The sequence below is a fragment of the Anomalospiza imberbis genome, chromosome 15 (assembly GCF_031753505.1).
Source record: "Anomalospiza imberbis isolate Cuckoo-Finch-1a 21T00152 chromosome 15, ASM3175350v1, whole genome shotgun sequence".
NCBI lineage: Eukaryota > Metazoa > Chordata > Aves > Passeriformes > Viduidae > Anomalospiza > Anomalospiza imberbis.
In genome coordinates this window covers 15,359,052-15,376,942 of record NC_089695.1, presented here as the reverse complement: position 1 = coordinate 15,376,942, position 17,891 = coordinate 15,359,052, and the positions used below count along the sequence as shown (strand labels likewise).

Sequence of the window (17,891 nt, the reverse complement as noted above, 5' to 3'; positions counted from 1 at the left end):
TCACACTGGCACTTTAATGGCAAGCTTCAAATGAAACAAAGTAGCTGGAGAAGCCTGCTGGAAGCTTATGGGCAGCCCGTGTTGCTGGGGACCTGAGGACATGCTCTTTGTCCCAACTGCTCCAGTCTTCTTCAGCTTCAGCACTGCAGCAAAAAGCAAACAGGCATCTGACCTACATTCATGTCTAAGAAAGTACACTACCTCTTACCTTGGATGATTATCATCCAGAAGTGTTAAATACTCACTAAACAAATATTCACTAGCAAAAAATACAGCAGAGATTATGACAGAAACCAAACTTCTGTTACCAACATGCTTGCAGGTATTTGTTGTCTTTGGCCAGTTTTTACTACCATCTTCCAGGGTACTAAAGTTTTTCAGTTTTTCATATGTACAAATGAACCACCCTGGAAGGTTAAAATTAAGACAGCAGATTGGACTACTTTGAGAATTCCTACATCCTGAAGCATTTCTACCAAGCTCAGGAGTTATCCACATACAGATATTAAATAAAGAATGTACCTACAAGAGAGAACACAAAGTTTCAGTCTCCAAGATCACTGGGTAACAGCATCCCTGTTTCACTCAGTGGAGATAGTTTTCCTTATGGATTGGATGGAAGAGCAGTGCAAGAGAACGTTTTGGCACTTAAGCATCCTAACTATCAGAAAGGCACCTGACAGCAAGGTTTGAGGGAGGCAGGAGGAGGAAGTGGGAGAGAAGGGGTGTGATCTCACCCAGATCTCCTGTGGAGAGAAATCCACTAACACACAGAAGACTTCAGACCACTTCTAGGAGCCTGAAGCAGAGGACAGACTCTGATACTTGCTTATCTGCACACATTTTAAATGATAAACCACATTCTCTTTAAATCTGGCTCTTTTAATCAGCACTAATTGTTCCAGTGGGCAAGGAACTGCTGGCATTACCAAAACTTTGCAAATTCTCACAAAGATCAATTACTGACAAATATCTTCTTATGTCAGAGAACAAGCAAAAAAACCACAAACTGAAACCAGGTCATCATATTTGTCCCCTTTTCAGCCTAACTTTTGTGCTCCTCTATGTATTATCAAATTGCTCACAAGCAGGACATCGGATAAACACAGTGCTCATTTTTCAGACATGAAGTTTCTAAATCCAATAAATGAAAAACAGATTCAAACTATGCAAAATGAAACTTGGCTAGTCTAATTTTTATATGTATGCTCAATTCATTACAGCTTAAGCTGTAACCAGAGTGAAGAAGAACTAGAGAACAACATGTACAGTGCAAAGAGTGAATACTGTACTAAAACCTCAACAGCTAGCAACTGAGTTTGGGTTGAATTAAATTAACTGGCTTGTTGCTTGTTTTGGTTTGGTTGTTGATGTTGTTTGGGTTTAAATTCATGGGATTCTTTAAAAGCAACAAACATTTAAGGGGGGGTTTACAAATCTCATTTTCTGCAGAAGTTTTTATTTACCTACAGGAATGGAAGGGGTAATCCCACTTTGCTAGTCCAAATAAAAAGATGCCTCTTACACAAAACGATGACCTCCTGAAAATGAGGTGGCACTCAGCATGTAAGTCCCCCTACCCAATGACACCATTTTCCCAAAAGAAACAAAATTTCTATCAATTTCTATTTATATTTCTGTTCTATTTCTATTTATATTAATTTCTATTAATATAAAATTAAGTTTGAATTTGCACCTAAAACTTCAACTGCTTTTTCTGAGTTCCTACTAAAACTGAAATCAGAATTTTTGAACACTAGCAGGGCAATAAATTTATCTTGTGCTTATTTATTTCTCATTTATTTTCTCTTATTTATTTCTTTATTTCTTCTTATATCCACAGTCAAAGCCATGACCTGAGGAAGGTTCATGCTTCAGGCACCAGGTACTACAAACTTATGCTTCCAAGAGGCTTCCAAACCTTTCTGTGATGAATCCAGCTTCCTAAGCATTGTGAACATACTGTGAGAGGACCGCTAACTACAACCAAGAGGAACCTGACTTATTTTACTGCTGTAATTTAGAAATCTGTGGGCAGTCATCACATTAGCCAGAACAGTAGGAAGTCTCAACAGGTGCTTGGGGAAAACCAAACAACAAAGTAACATCAGGGCAAGGGGAGGAACTATTAAAAGGGTGATAACCACTCTGCTCCTCACCCTTCTGGTGAGGCAACAGCAGGTTTCTATCTTTCCACCAACAATGGGAGGGCAAAGTCATGAACACACTCCTCCAAAACAAGTGGAACATGGAAGCTTCAAGCAGGGCTGAGGGCAAGAGCCTCACTGCACACTCAGCACTGCAGGAGCTGAAAAAGAAACTGGCAGTTGCCAGTGTGCTGAGATACTGCTGTGCAGGAAATTCACTGTTCACTTTTTCCTAGACTACCACACCAAAAGGCATTCCATCCTCTGGCTTGGATGCAACACTTGAATTGCTCCACCCAACTCAACCCTTCTGGTGTCTCACATGCAAAAGTCAATGCCTGAAAATATAAAAGGAGTCCCCAGTGCATTATTTCTGAAGAGTGTTTGCAGGTTAAAACAAATTACCCTGCTATTTTATTGTATAATTATTTTACTGTATAACTGTTTTTTTTCCTCAAGAGCCTAGCAGTGGGATGTGCTAGCTCCAGCAGCATCCACAGCTGTCCCAATTACTGCACATGACCAACAGAACAAGTCCCCTACCAAGAACTCACTCAAAGCTTTTCCTGCCAACTCTTCCTATCCCAGTGGCCTACTCCATGAGGAGGAGGATGGAAAAACACATGAGGAAGCCTCCAGGACTAGAGATGTGCTGCCCTTTCCCTGTGATTCAGCCACCAACAGCACTCCCAAAACACTCCCCTCCCTGATGCCACTCATGCAGTTCCCCTTCCACCTGCAGCCTTGCTCTTCACCCAGAAGCCCAGCAGCACCTCAGCCCCACAGGGACAGCAGGGATGCTGCTGGAAAAGCCATTCATTCACCTGTGGATTGTGCAGCTCCAGCACTGCCAAGGCTACAACCAGTCCAGGCGATGAGTTGGGACAACTCAGCACAACCCTTCTGCCCTGGCTGTGCTAGGGACAGCAGTGAAGGCATCCAGCCAGGACCAGCCTGTCCTTGAGAGAGAAAGAAGTGATATACAAGGTGACTTTTCTCCCAACTTCTCTTTGCCATTTTTCCAAAGAACCGTGTGAGATAAATCTTAATGGTAACCACGAAGAGTCAGCATGTCAATTTTAACAAGTGCTTTACCATCCTTCAGTAGAGGCAAGACACACTGCTGAAATTCCTCTGGGCTTCATCAAAGCTTTTGGACACAAAAGAGATGGATGCACACCCAGGCCATCTTTATCTCTGTCACACATTCAATCACTGCTGCAGAGCTACTGTGAGCAGCCGTACTGGAACCAGATTTCTAATGTAACAAGAACAGAGCACTTCAGCTGGCACCTGCTCCAACACATGACAGCATCTTCCCCTCTCCTTGGCACTGGGGTCAGGAGCACCCACTCAGATCAGCCAAAGCAATGCCTGTGCTCCTACCCAGGACTGAACCAGTGGGGCTCCAAACTTTCCACCTCACAGCATGGCACCACAGCTCTGCAGCCATGACAAACTCCCTTGTGTTACCATTCTTCACCAGATGGCTCTGTGCAGACAGAACAAAACACAGGTCATAGTATTTAGGTATTAAAAGTGGCATTCACCTAAACTGTTGCATTTTTTAACTCCTAGGACAACCCCCTGTCTGATTTCTTCTTTACAATGTTTCTATTCCCTTTGCCTTTCTAAATGTCAAAGCAAATATCTGAAAAGCAATCAAAATTACTATACATAAGCTGTCAGTCACAGGCAAGAAAAGCAGAAGTATATTCCAAGCAACTGCACTGAAAATTGACCATCATCCATACCACAAATTTCCCAGTTACAAATATATTTTTAATACAATCTCAATTATATCTTAGAGAATACAGTTTTTTTCTTGGGGTTCAAGTAGCTTATTGAGTTCAAGTATATTTAGAGTGAGCTACAGATTTGTTCAGTTACCTTGGGGAAATTTTTAAAAACCCCACTTAATAATTGCTGCACATCACATAGTTTAACCCCACTTCTGGGAACAAGGGTGTAATAAGGTACGACAAGAAGCTGCAACATTGCAAGAGGCAATGAACAAATCCATGACTTCATGCAGAATATGCTGCTCTGAAGTCAAAGGTTACTGCTATAGCATCAAACTGAGCCACTATCATTGATTTTACCAAGGCTTGAGAAGTAACAGTAAAACTTGAATCACTACCTTCAACAACCTAAGATTCATTAGGAAAAAAAAGGTTCAAGCTGTGGGAAACATGCTCTTCCAAAAGAAATCACCAGCACATATAGTCATTTAGCAGGGTCTGAGAAGCAGCTTCCAACCCAAAAAAACCACCTGCAAAAGCCAATTTGATTGCTACTATTGCCAGACTTACAACTGCAAACAGTATACTAACCAGGACATTGGCTGAACAACTTCTGCTCAAGTTTTAAAAGAAAGTTTTAAATTTGGAAAGCAGAAATTATAGAGGTTTCTGTCATTATATGCAGTAAGACATCACTTTCAAAACTGTCCAATCTGCAAGAAAATACCTCGGGTTTTGCTATTTGCAAACAGGTTCAGCTTCAGAACATGAACCGCAAAGGCATCAGTCATTCTAATTTCACACGGCACACCAGGTATTTTCTAGAGAAACCAAGTCATTTCCTGTAACACAACATACACAAACAGATATTTCACACCTAATCAGCAATCACAGAACAAATACAATGAAACAAGGAGAGGAAGGGCAATCTCAGCCAAATGCTATGATAAAACACTTCCAGGATCCAACCTGCTGTGCAGGAGAGCTCTGGATTCTACAGACTGTTCAAAACCCTCAGAATGAGCTGCTCTCACACCCTCACACACTGCAAGTCCTGCTATGGCAGCTCCTAACACCCCTCCACCATGACCAAGTGGCAATGCAGCATCATCACACCGTGAAAGCATGAAGTCATTAAGGACCTCAGAATTTATGGTCAAGCAATAACGCAGGCAAGGACAGGGCCCTCACGGTGGAAATTCCCATTCTTCTGGACACTCACTAAAGTCTTTTATAGGTAAGTTTAGAGCTATTTGAAACGGGAATGCCCTTCAGTACAAGGCCTGGTGGGTGCCATCAGGCGGCACAGCAAGGCGAGATCCAGCTACGGGCTCTTTTCTGTGAAATAATACCATCTTCCAAACAGTGTAAATCCTAGTGGCAAAGGGGGATGTGTGCCAGATCAGAGGCATGGGGACAGTAGCACACAAAGATCCCGCTCTCTCCAGATGCACAGAGCAGGAGATGATGCTTGCAGGAATCACTGACAGCCAAACAGAATTCATCTCTTCACCAGGAAGATGTCAATTGACCAAGGAAATTTATGTTCCCTGCTAAAACAAACCACTGCCATATCTACTGTATCTCAGGGATATAATGTTATCAGTAGTTAGTTACACCTCGGCTCAACAGTCTGTAGTAGGAGATTCTTTCAGAAATGTTTACAGGAGTAGTGAGGATCACGTGGCTTCAGTTCCTTCATTTTATTTTTAGCAGAGAAAGAAATGGCACCAGACACATCAGTTAATAAACCAAGCACCGGAGTAACTCTCACACTTACAACACCAACACTTTAAAATGAAAGTACCCTCTCACAGCTGCCAATCAGAACAGAACTCAAGTTCATAATGGATTAATTCTAGAGAGGACTCTGCTGGCCTTCAGTACTTCTAACACAGTACAAAGAATGTGATTCTGGTAAAGCAAAAACTTTCCAGGAGCCTTACACACATGCCTCACTTATTCCTCACACCCAGCCTCTGGAAGCAGCCATTCTTAGGGATAAAACATCTGGTTTTAAATTTCCCTGTACCTCACTTCCTCACTGTCATTACCCGAACATGACACTCCTGCATCGTGGGAAAGGACAATAAGGAAATAATGATAAAAAGCAACATTGCGCCTCATGCAAGCCTCTGCACATCCTGAAGCCCCATGGAGGAAACAGCTTGAGAATGCAAAATGTATACACAGCAGGAGTGGCCCAGATGTACCTGAATCCAAGAACTCTCTGCTTCCTCAAACGCTCCACTCTGCAAATCAAATGACTCAAAGATACTTTGTGCGTAGTAACTAAAAACCAACAAGCCAACAAACTGAAGGCATCAAAAGTTACATTAGAAGAGCAAATTTTTCACATGACAGCTCTGCAAGAAACAACTCCACCTTGCTGGAATTCCTCAGCATCTAAATTCAAGCAGTATCCATGGCACTCAGACCTTCAGGGGCTGTACCCACCCTCCCCAGCACTGGAGTCTGGACTCCTGTCTCCCTCCAACTCACATAATGCTGCCCAGGGCCTCTGCAACTTGGAAGTGCCAGGAGAGCACTACAGAGAAACTCACATTAGGATGGTAAAGAACAGAGATAGCCAAGGGCAACCACCCATTTAAATTTAAAGGGCCATAGCCCAACATGTGCACAAGGCAGCAAGCCAGGAGCTGCCAGCAGTCACTGTATCACCACCTCTGGAGAACAAGACCCAAGAATTGATGCTATCATTTCCTTCCTACAACACAAAATCTGTCAGGAGCTGCTGGAAACTCCAGACACCCTTAAGGGAAGATTAAGGTGGCACTTAAAATAGTTTTAGTTCAGAATATGCACATCTCTCTTTACAACTGAATGGCACCTGAGCAACCTCCCCTGTTTGGGGAAATGTTTGAGAACAGGGGTGCCAGGGCTATTAACAAATCCCCATGAAAAACAATACCTGCCACCACTCCTCCTGCCCAGAGGCATTACTTAAATGCTTTGCATCTCACTTAAGACTAAACCAAATTCTGGCCCTACTGCTGCAAGCATTCTTGACAATTCAAAGCAAGTATCTATTCTTACAAGGGGCAGACACGGACATGGGAGATACACACACACACTTCCCTCTTGGCAAAACAGGAAGTTTGAGCAGCAGTGGCACACTCAGAGCCATGAGCTTCAAAAATAAAAGCTCTGAGACAGTCATGCTGTAAGGTGAAGGAGCCCATCAACAAGCAGCATAAAGCTGATACCTGTAAGAGAAGCCCAGCTATGACAAACAGCTGTGCAGAACTTCCAGGGATTCGTGATGCTTTTTTTGGGGTGGGTTTTTAAGTTTTAGCGAGTTCTCAAAAAAAAAAAAAAAAAAAAAAAATTATTCCAGTTATCAAACACAGATGAGACTGGCATTAAATGCCTAAATGAATACATGGCCTGGAGAGCAAACCTGGATATTTCTAGCTACTACGTCATGTTCAACCATTAAAAGATTTGAATTGCCTCAGAGGTAACTTGGCACTTGGCCCTGTATTTTCCCATTCCACAAGCAGTGGGGCTAAAATGAGGGACCACTCAGACAACAAGCTTTTACTTACTGAAGAGAGAATGCAAGACTTAGGGAAAGCAGGACCCTAGGCTGCCTAAAAATGCTTTTCTTCTTTGCATTTTTTTTTTAGGAATGCAGCTGTGCTTTCAAGTCACCAGAACAACCCAGCAAGGCTAACTACAGCACACAGGTAAGGCAGTTTTACTGAAAAGTCAACCCTCGTTGCATATTCAAATAACGGGCTCTGTCACTTGGACGGTTTTGTCACTCTACCAGCTGCAGTTCTGTGGAGCACGTTGTAAAGGCAACTGTTGTGAAAGTACCTCTGCGAGCTTCTGTTTACAAAGTGAGACCCTCCCACAACTGCATCACCGAGCACATGTCTGCGGGAGATCCCTGCTTTCCTCTGCAAAACAAAGCTGAAGAGATGCACAAACCTCAGACCCACAGCAGCCTCACACCACCAGAGACCGAGGGATTCTTCCCAAGGAACGCTGAAGAGTGTAAACTGTTCCACAAAAAACTTAAGCTGCTGTCAGCATTTTCCTCAAATCCCCCCTCGCACGGGCACTCTGTGACAAGGTCTCCCCACCTCCCAGAGCACACAACAGGAACACTGAGTGTTCCCAAAGGAACACAATCCTGCCTCCCAAGCACGATCTGTCCGGCATCACCGGCTCTACTAAAATTAAAGAGCAAGATGGTTTTGGTATTAGTCCTACCAAAGGAGCTAATCTTCAAACCCTGCATCAATACTTTAAGTCCAGAGTATCCTCCAGCAGGGAACCTTGAGGTTGAAAAACATATTGAGTACACAAGAAAAACCCAAAACAACCAAAAACTGCAGGAAATATACATATATGGCTGCAAACAAAATGTTACACTGAGAAACATCTCTTATACTCGGATTCAAAAGCAAATTACAGAAAAAAATGCTATATGCATCTATCTCCTTTCAGAACTCCTACTACAGTTCTATCAGGTTTGCTTCTTATTAGTTATATTATAATTAAAGGAATTTGTGAGTGCAGAGAGAAATTAATTAAAAAAAAAAAAAAAAAAGTCCGCCTGAATAAGAGGCAAGGTTTGCTGCCCGTGAGGTCTGTCAGGCCATGACACGGCCTCTCCCCGGCCACCACCAAGGTCTCACAGCTCGGGAACCTCAGGCCCGGCCAGACAAAGAGCCTCTGACAGCGTTCAGCCGGAGCGGCAGGAGATGGGAACGCTCCCTCCTGCCCTCCTCATCTGCACTGCGCTCAAAAAAACCCCTTCCATCGGGGAAAAAACTCCACCGAACTCCGCAGCGAGTCGCTGGGGAGAAGGATGATGCCTCTTATTCCTGACGGGAGGAAAAGCGGTGGGGGCAGCGCGGGCGGCCGCGCCGGGACACAGGTGCGCGGTGAGCGCGGTGACAGCCCGCGCCGGCCCCGGCAGGGTCCCCTCGCTCGGTAAGATGGCTCCCGTCCTCCGGGGTGCCGGGGCGACGGAGGCAGCGCGGCCGGCCCGGCCCGGCTCGGCCGCACCGCAAAATGGCAGCGGCCACGGCCCCCCCGCCCGCGCCCCGACGGTGCTTACGAGTTGCAGGGCCGCCGAGGACTCCGGCTGCTCCCCGGGGCCGCCGTCCGGCACGGACTCGGCCGGCTGCAGGCGGCTGTCGGGGCCCAGCTGCGGAGCTGAGCGGCCGCGGCTCCGCGGGCCGGGCTCTGTCGCCGCCTCCTCCTCGTCGTCGTCGTCGTCCTCCTCCTCTTCCTCGTAGTCGTCGTCGTCGTAGTCGTCGTCCTCCTCCTCCTCCTCCGGAGTCTCGGCGCCCTCCTCCTCCTCCTCCAGCGCCTCCTCTCCACCGTCCCGCAGGAGCAGGGGGAAGGCCCGGGCCCCGCGGGGCACCTCGGCCGCAGGGTCCTGCGCCGCGGGCAGGCGGGGGCCCGGCGAGCCAGGGTCGGGCAGGGCCTCAGCGCCGTCGGCGGCACCGCCGAGGTACTCGGCGTTGATCATGGAAGCCAAGTCCTGCAGCCGGCGCAGCGGGATGTAGCAGGACGACGGGTCCTGGCCGTAACCGGGCTTGGCGGCCGCCAGCTGCATGGCGGGCGGCTCGGGGCCGCGGGCCTCGCCGAAGGGGCCGCCCTTGGGCTCGGCGGCCGACAGCGAGGTGCCGAAGGGGACGAGGCAGCTGCGGCGGCTCACTTCGCAGGCCTGCTCCATGCCGGGCGGCGGGCATCCACCTGCGGGCACAGCACAATGGGGTCAGCCCAGCCTGCACCGCAAAATGGCAGCCGCACCCGGGGGCCGCGTTGGGCTCCGCCGGCCCCGCTCCGCCACCGCCGGATTACAGGCCCCAGGCCGCGGCCCGGCCACCCCGGCTCGGCTCGGCACGGCCGGCGCCGGGGTCGCTCGCCCTTGCCGAGCGCTGCCGCAGGGCCGCCGCTCACCTGCGGGTGCCGCGGGCGGCTCGGCGCCTGCCCCCGGAGCGGGCGGATGGGGAGACGCGCCGACCCGGCCCGGCCAGGCCCCGCCGCCGCTCCGCCGCCTCCCTCCTCCTCCCTCCCCCGCATGCGCGCGCCCGACGCCGCCGCCGCCATCCCGCGAGGGCGCGCGCCCGCCCCGCGCGCCCCCGCTCTCGGGGTTCGGCGGCCGCGGCCAATCAGCGCGCGCGCCCGCGCGGGCCTGGCCCCCCCCCCCCCCCCCTTCCACGAGCACCCCCCCCCTCCTCGACGGCCCCCCCCCATCCCGGGAGGGGGAGGTGGGGAGGGGGCGCTCAGTGCTGCCCCCCCCCGGCGCGGCCCGGCGCGCCCCGGCCCGGCCTGCCCCGCTCCCCGCATCCCCCCACCCGGCACCGCGGCCTCGGGGCCGCCGCCCGCCCGCACCTCCATCGTAGGCGGCGGCAGGGGGCACCGGGCGGGATGGGACGGGGCGGCCCCGCAGTGTCTCCCCCGCCGCTCCCCACCCCGTTACGCCGGGCAGGCCGCGGGCCTGCGAACGGCGGCGGAGCGGTCGCCAACAAAATGGAGTCGGCCAGGCCCTGCGCCCCGGTGGGGCACCCGGGCGGCGCCGGCCCCCGTGCACCGCTCGGCACCGCTCCCGGCCCCGGTGCCCGCGGGCGGTCAGCGGGGGCGGGGGGCGCGGGTCGCCGCCCACCCCCGCTGGGCTCGGGTTATCCCCTGCCATTGTCCGCCGCGCCCCGCGGGCCGGCCCGGCGCCCCCGCCGCGCTCCCCCGCCGCCCTCCCGCGCACCGGCGGGCCGGGCCGTCGCCCTCCGCGGGGCTGCCGTGCAGAGCCGTGCGAGCCTTGTCGAGCCTCGCCGAGCCTCGCCCGCCGGGGAGCGGCGCCGGGTGCCCGCGGCCTGGCTGTCCTCGCCGGGCTCCGCCGCTCCCGGACAGCCGCGCTCCCACCCGCCCTCCCGCCGCCGAGCGGCGCGCACCGGCCCCGCGCCCGCCCGTTCCGCCGGGACGGGCTGCCACCGCCGCCCCCCGCAACCGGCCCGCGGCGGGCGGCGGCTCCGTCGCTACCTCCGATGCGGGCCGGGGTCTCCGCCGCCAGCCGCACGGGTCCGGGCGCCGCGCCGCGCCGCCGCCGCACCGGCACGGCTGGGCAGGCACGGGGCGGGGGGCAGCCGGGGCAGCGCGGGGATGTGGCACCGGGGCGGTGCTGCCCGGGCCGCGCGGGGGGCAGGGCCGGGCTGCCGCCCCCCGGGGTGCCGCCGCGGGGCTCGGCGCGGCGCTGCCCGGGCGGACCCGCTCCCCCCGCCCGCCGCTGCCCTTTGTTTCCCCCCCCCCAACACGTTCCGGCCGTGCGGGAGCCCCCGGCCGTGCTGGCGCCGCGCTCCCCCCGCCGGGCTGGGCCCCGGAGCAGCCGCTCTGCACACCCAGGCAGGGAGCGCCCGCTGCCCGGGCCTCGCTGCCCCGCAGGCGCAGCTTTTCCCCGCTGAAACGCTGTCCTGGAGCGGCTGCGGGCTGGCACCTCAGCGGGGCACTGAGGACTTGCCTCCTCTGCCTGCACACCTTGGCAGCCCCACTGAGGGCACCTGGCGTCCTGGTGCCCCTGCGGTCTTTGCCCAAGCACTCCCTCTGCCCTGTCTGTGGCTGGTGATGGAGCAACCATTTCTCCCAGTATCTGCTCCTGAGGAGCCACACCAAGGTCCCCACCCCACTGTCACCCCACTGGTGTGCTGCTACCACAGAGAGACTGCCATGCTCGGCTCATGCCACTCCAGCACACCCACGGAGGGTGGGGTGACTCGGCAGGGAACTCATGACATGTTTGTACCTTCGAGGTTCCAGCCCAGGGCTCAGCTGGTGGCACCTGACCTATTTTAGGCCCTTTCCCTCCGTGCCCATGTGCCATGGTGACATGTTGGAGCTGGGGCCACGCTGTGCCCCAGTGCTGAATGAACTTGGCACTGAGTTCCAGTATCCACAGAGTTCTCCCCACCTTCAGAGAGCTGGGGCATCACCCAGCGTGCCTGGATCCCTTGCTTTACACCTGAATGGGGGAAATACATTGTCCATCTCTCAGAGATCGACTGGTAGCCGCAGCTTGGCACACCTGGGAGAGGGCCCCACAGCCAAGTTTCCTCCTTTCTCATTGGAGCAACCTGCCACGCACGTTTCTGACACGTTCCCAAAATAAAGCTAGTGGTTTATTTATGCCCCCCCAGGGGCAGGCAGGGCATGTGCAGAGCAGGAACGCCTGGTGTCTTCCCAGAGACTGGTGTCTGAGGCCTGGTGAGCCACCTGGGGAGATGTTTAGGGCTGTTCCAAGCAGGGGAACTGTATCCTGGGCACTCACTGTCACCAGCTGCCCTCCTTCTGCTGAAGTGCCCCCTCTTAGGCTGACCGTGGAGAGCCAGGGCCACCATCAGGACACGTCCCAGCCTGGTTTCCCCCTGCTCCATGGGCATACGGCACAGGCCATCCCGATGGGATGCTGGTGTACAGGGCAGCGATGCCCAGGCGGCTCTGTGCCTCCCGCGGCATGTCCACATCCCGCTGTCCCAGTGGGGCCCGCCAGTGATCCACCTGCAGCCATGTGGTTACTGGCGCAGGGAGGAGCAGGGCAGTGGTGGCGGGATGCCCTCAGACGCAATTCCCATCTGCAGTGTCAGTGTCACCTCTGCCCGTGCCTTGGCCAGCGCCCGCAGGAAGGGCCCTGCTCCGGCCCTTCTCTTCCGGCAGAGGAACAGGGAAATGGCATCCCGGCCGCTGCCTCCCGCTCCCGCCCGGATGTGCGGCACAGCGGGCAGCGTGGCCGGCCCTGCCGCCTCAGGGCTTTGTCTGCGGGCTGCAGCGAGCAGCGCGGGTGGCTGCGGCCTCCCCACCGCGGGGCTCGCCCTCAGCCCCCCACCCCGCCATCGTGCTCACCCCCCAGCCCAGCCCCGCTCCCAGTGCACGCCGGGGCTCTATGGCCGGTCAGGCCGGTAGGCACGGGACCGCCCGGCACTGCGGGCTCCCTCTGCAGGCCCCGGTGCCCGCGCACGGATCGCATGCTGCCCCCACGGGAACGGCGCGGTGCCCCCGCGCCCGGCGGGAATGCGCATCCCCGGCTCCCGCCATGGCCGCTCCCCGCCGCCGCGGTGATGCCGAAGGGACCGCGGCCCCGCACCGCGGGCTCTCGCGCGCTCCCCCCGAGGGAGATGAGGGCGTCACGGCCAGCCGGCGGGGAGCCCCACACCCCCGCGTGGAGGGAGCTGTGGGCCCTCCGGGTCCCGCGGGAGCCGTGGGCAGGATGGGCTGGTTGCGAGTCGCCTCCGGCCGCGGATGTTCGCCGGGGCGGGGCCTGGGGGGAGCGCGGACCCCGGGGGCAGCACCGGGATCCTGCACAAAGGGCCGGGGGCGGTGGCTGGAAGCCGTGGCCGTGGGGCTGGATCACGGCCGGGAGCGTGGGCGAAAGGGTTAAGGAGTCGCGGCGGGCAGAGGGAGGGCTGGCCCGGCCAAGGGAGAGGAAGGAAGCAGAGGAGGAGAGGAGCGGAGAGCATCCTGCCCGGAGGGTTTGCCGGGGGCCCCCTTTCCCCCAGGAAGCGCCTTGCGTGGCTTGAGACCGCGGGGATGGAGCGGCGGGAGCAGGGGCGATGGGTGGGGCTCAGCCCGGCTCCGTGCCCGCAGGCGCGGCTGCACCGGCCCGGGGTCCCTGGCGCCGGGGCCGCTCCTCCTGCCGGGGTGACCTCTGCTTCCCAGGTCCCTCACCTCGCAGTCCCCCTGCCCAGGGGCTTCCATGGCCCCCCAAAACCTTGCGGGGGGCAGTCCACGGACACACAAGGGCGGTGGGTGCGGGCGGGACCGCTGGCACGAGCTGCAGGGGACAGGAGCCATCACTGCTGAGCAAATCCGCCCGGCGCCGAAGAGCTATCGCTGCACTGTCACCTGGAGGCCGGTCTCTGCAGCAGCCATATGCAGCATGGGGATAATCCCGAGGGGCCGAGGCCCAGGGTGCCCGTCTGGGTGCTGCAGCTGCTCTCGGGGACCGCCCTGCTTCCCCAGCCCTCAGGTTGCCCCCCATTCTCAACTTAGGGTCTCTCAGCAGGGCTCTCAGCCCTGAGCAACGAGGCTGAGCTCACGCTGGGCTTTGATCCATCCATCCAAGGTAGAGCCAGCTTCTCGAGTGCCCATGAGGTGCCCTCCCCACACTGGTACTGTCACCCGGAAGGATACAAACGGGATACACACCGGGGCACAGCATAGCTCTGCAGCCCAATCCCCTGCCCTGCCCCACTCCCAGCCCCATCCATCGGTGTGAGTGATGGAGAGCAGAGCCAGGATACATTCCCATGCCGCAGACCGTTTTTCCCTGTCGCGTTTGTCAGCCTTCCAACACAGTCCCGTGCCTGTCCTGCCGCGAAGACCACTGTCACCAGCCAAAACGCGGGGGGTGTGCGGTGGGGGAGCTGCTCGCCCGCTCCGTTCTGCCCGCCCCGCGCAGCTGCTCCTGCCGGCCGGGAGATGGGGCTGAGAGTCCGCGGCTTCCCGCAGCACCGGCGGGTCTGGCCGGCCGACGGGAGGCTACGGGCGGGGGGCCCGCAGCATGGGACCAGCACCCTCGCTGGCACCCCCAGCCTGGCCTGTCCGGCTGGGGCTGGGGGTCCGCAATGCTGGAGCCTCGGCTCTGCCGCTGGGGGGAGAGGGGGGTGCGTGAAAGGAGGTGCAGAGGTGTGTATATGTGTGTGTGTGTGTGTGTGTGTGTGTGTGTGTGGATAGGGATGGTGCTGTACAAGTGTGTGCATGGAAGCGGGTGCGTGTGGGTGTATGAGAGTGCATGGGGGTTTTGTGGGGGATGTAGTGTTTGTGCTTGGCTGGAAGTGGATGCATGCATGGGGGGATGTTCCTGGAGGGTGTGCCTGAGGTGTGTGTGCAGGGTGGTGGGAGTGTGCACACATGGACGTGCGTGTGCAGGTGCTTCTGTATGGATATGGGGGTTGGGCGCATACCTACGTCTCTGTGTATGCCTACATCAGTGTGTGAAGTGTCCCTGGACGCAGGACCTGTTGCGGGATCCAATGTTTGGATTCCTCCACAGGAGACATGGGGTCATGCCTCAGCCTCTACTCCGATGTGTGGGTGCTCATGGGCCCCTTTTCTCTGCCTGCTGGCCCATGGGGGCTCTTCCCTCCCTTCGCTGCCTGGGCACACGGGGCACAGTCATGGGACAATGACGGGCAGGTCGTGGAACAGGGGCTATGGCAAGCAGGAGCAGCCAGAGGGGCAGTGCCAGCTCCTCCTACCAGTGGGGCAGACAGCAGCCTGGTGCCTTTCCGCCCCCTCTCCTGCCCAGGGGCAGAGGCTTTCTGCATCTCACAGAAACCAGATTCTCCCCAGAGATAAAATCCTGTCGCCTTTGTTTTGTGGAGAAAAGACAACATCAGCTCCCGGCCAAACAACAGAGTCGTTAGGCGAAGGCATCTCCGGGCAGGGGCTCGGAGCCACATCCCGGAGCTGGAATGAGGAACCAGCTGGTGTCCCGGCCCCTGGGGTGCTGACTCCCCCAGGGCTCAGCATTCCTCCCAGGACCAGAACCAGATCCGTCAGCACTCAGCATTTCCCCAAGGACTACAGCAGCTCCCCCAGGACTCACCATCTTCCCCACACACCCCCTTCCCCCACCCCAGACCAGAACCACCCTCCCTAGGGCTCAGCATTTCCCCGGGGAACACAGCACCTGCTCCAGGAGTAGAGCATCCCTCCAGAACCAGAGTACTCCCCGCCAGGGACCGCAGCATCCCATGAAGGACCAGCAGCATAGTGGGGTGGCTGTGAAGCTTTTCAGCCCCACCAACACCCCACATCCCATAAGGACTCAGAGACATATCCCAGAAACATGCAAGGGGAATCTGCAGCCCCGGAGTGGGCAGATTCTGGGGGTGGTGGGCAGCAGGTAGATGGCCCCAGAACTTGGGCAGACGGGATGCCCGCGGGCATGGCCGGGCAGGGATCAGTGCCGGGGCTCAGGGACTGGGAGCAGGCGGCAAGGGGGGTTTGTAATGGTGGGGGGTGTGGGAACGCTGCCTCAGGAAACCAGCAGGATTTACTGGGCTACACACTAAATCCCCCTCACAAAAGGGGCCTGTTCGTGCGGACAGGATGCTGGTGGCTCAGCCACACTTGTTTGGCCAGCAGAGCCTGGCGGATTAAGGACAATTGGTTCAGCCCTGACAGAAAATACCAGGAATGTTAAACAATAAAAACTGCCTCCAGTTGTCGTGGGGCTGCAGGGCGCCTCTGGCTGCTTCCCTGCCCAGCCATGGCCTCAGCTGCCCCGTGCCTGGCAGAGCTGGCTCGGGCACAGCCCGTGTACCCACTGCTGCAGCTTTTGGGGGTTCGCTGGGGGATGCAGTGATGCCTGGGGATGGGCTGATGGCCATCCCCCCAAGTTGGGGCAGGCAGGTGGGCACAGTGCTGGGCACAACCAGCACTCCGGAAGCATCCCTGGGCTGCACCGGTGTGGGTTGTTGGGCTGTGGGTAGCAGACACTGCCTGCACCTGCGGCAAGCCTTTTAAACGTGCAGGGAGTGAGTGAGGCTTTGGCAGGGGACAGCAGGTCCCTGCTCGCTATGTCCCCTTCTGCCCCACTCCTTCCCTTTGGTATTAAGCATTAACAAACCCACCTAAGCCTCACCCTGTGAAATTGTCTGTGGCCCCTTTTTCCAGGGAAAGGGCAGTGCAGGGTGAGCAAGAACTGCCTGTCCTCTGTGCTGCCCTCAGCATGGAGACCCAGGTCTGAAGAGAGGTAGGGGCACACTGGGCACAGCCCCTCTCCGTGTTCAGTCTCAGTCCCGGCCGGGATCTGGACAGCCTCTGTGGGCAGCTTGGGCAATTTGCCCTTCAGCGTGTGAATGCCCTATTCAGGGCTGTGTGAAATGCATTGGTTCTGGCACATTACTGGACAGCTGGGATCCTTCCCGGGCAGACAGGCCACCGGGACAGGCAGGTTTCACACCTGCCAGTGGGCTGTCTGCCTCTGCCCGCCGTGCTGGAGGTGGGGGCTCGTCCCAACAGAGAGGGGAGCTGGGCTGGACATGGAGGCTGCAGGCATGTCATTGGAGTGGGATCCCTCAGCAGCCCAGTGAGGGGCTGTGAAAAGGAAGGGACACCAGGATGGCTCTGAAAGCTGTTGGGCTCCCAGCAGATACAATTCACAGCAGGCACAGCACTTATGGCTGTGTCAAGTCCCAAGTTCTGTGTCTCTTGTGATCCCAGATCCAGGCACCACCACAGCAGCAGCCAGGATCGATGGACTCCCTTTCCAGCTGCCCTGGGCCGAGGTCCTGCCACACAGCACCTGCCAGCCCCCATCACCTTGGGCTGTTTCAGGGCAGGCTGTGCCAGAGAGCCAGCTTCCATGCTGGAAGAGGCAGCTTCCAGGCGGGGGGCTGTGAGTGCAGCTGGGAGCTGAAGGAGGAAACCAGATCCTGGGACTAATGGCCAGCAAAGCCTGGCCCTAGATGAAACCCTAGACCCAGGGAGCAGGCTGGCAGGAGGGGGTGAGACAGCTGCAGCCCTCCTTGCCCACACTGCCGTCATTGCTGGGCACCATAGGGCAAAGGGGGGAGGCAAAACAGGCATCAGAGAGCAGGAGCTGGAGACCCCCAGCTTGTGCTCCCACAGGCTTTGGGGAGATAGAGCCCATAACTCACTTTAATCTGGAGTGCCGGGCTGGCCTGGGCCGGCCCAGGCAAGAGGGTGCGGGGGGTCCCCAGTGCGTGGGGCTGGGCCCCAGAGCACTTTCCCAGCCTGGGAGCCCATGGCAGTTGGGGGATCAGTTTCAGGGCAATGCTGGTAGCGGAGTTCACGGTGGCTTAGTGCAGCAGTGGCTAATGGGGAACAGATGCAAGGGTGCTTTGTGCTGGAGCAGGCCTGGAGGCACAGGAGTGGGGACATCACTTCCTGCACCTGTGGCACTGTCTCCGTGTCCCCCAGGAGTGATTGCAGGCCCTGAACTGGCTGGGGCAAGGAGGCAGTGAGGAGGCAAACCCTGACCTGCCTTCCAAGCTTAGGTGAG

General features: G+C 56.5%; 1 protein-coding gene across 4 annotated transcripts in view; it reads right to left on the bottom strand.

The window, feature by feature from the left end:
- Positions 1 to 11,519, bottom strand: part of NSD1 (nuclear receptor binding SET domain protein 1) — a 62,171-nt gene extending 50,652 nt beyond the window's left edge. For 2 of the 4 annotated variants that reach the window (XM_068206103.1, XM_068206104.1), the window contains exons 1-2: positions 10,913 to 11,519; positions 8,985 to 9,628 (exon numbers count right to left, since the gene is read on the bottom strand). In XM_068206103.1, the coding sequence (XP_068062204.1) occupies positions 8,985 to 9,628; positions 10,913 to 11,504 (1,236 nt within the window). In that variant the 5' untranslated portion in view covers positions 11,505 to 11,519. Of the gene's footprint in view, positions 1 to 8,984; positions 9,629 to 9,835; positions 9,986 to 10,637; positions 10,798 to 10,912 lie in introns of those variants that run through there. The other 2 variants (XM_068206105.1, XM_068206106.1) reach the window with 2 other exon arrangements.
- Between the last annotated feature and the right edge of the window lie 6,372 nt (positions 11,520 to 17,891).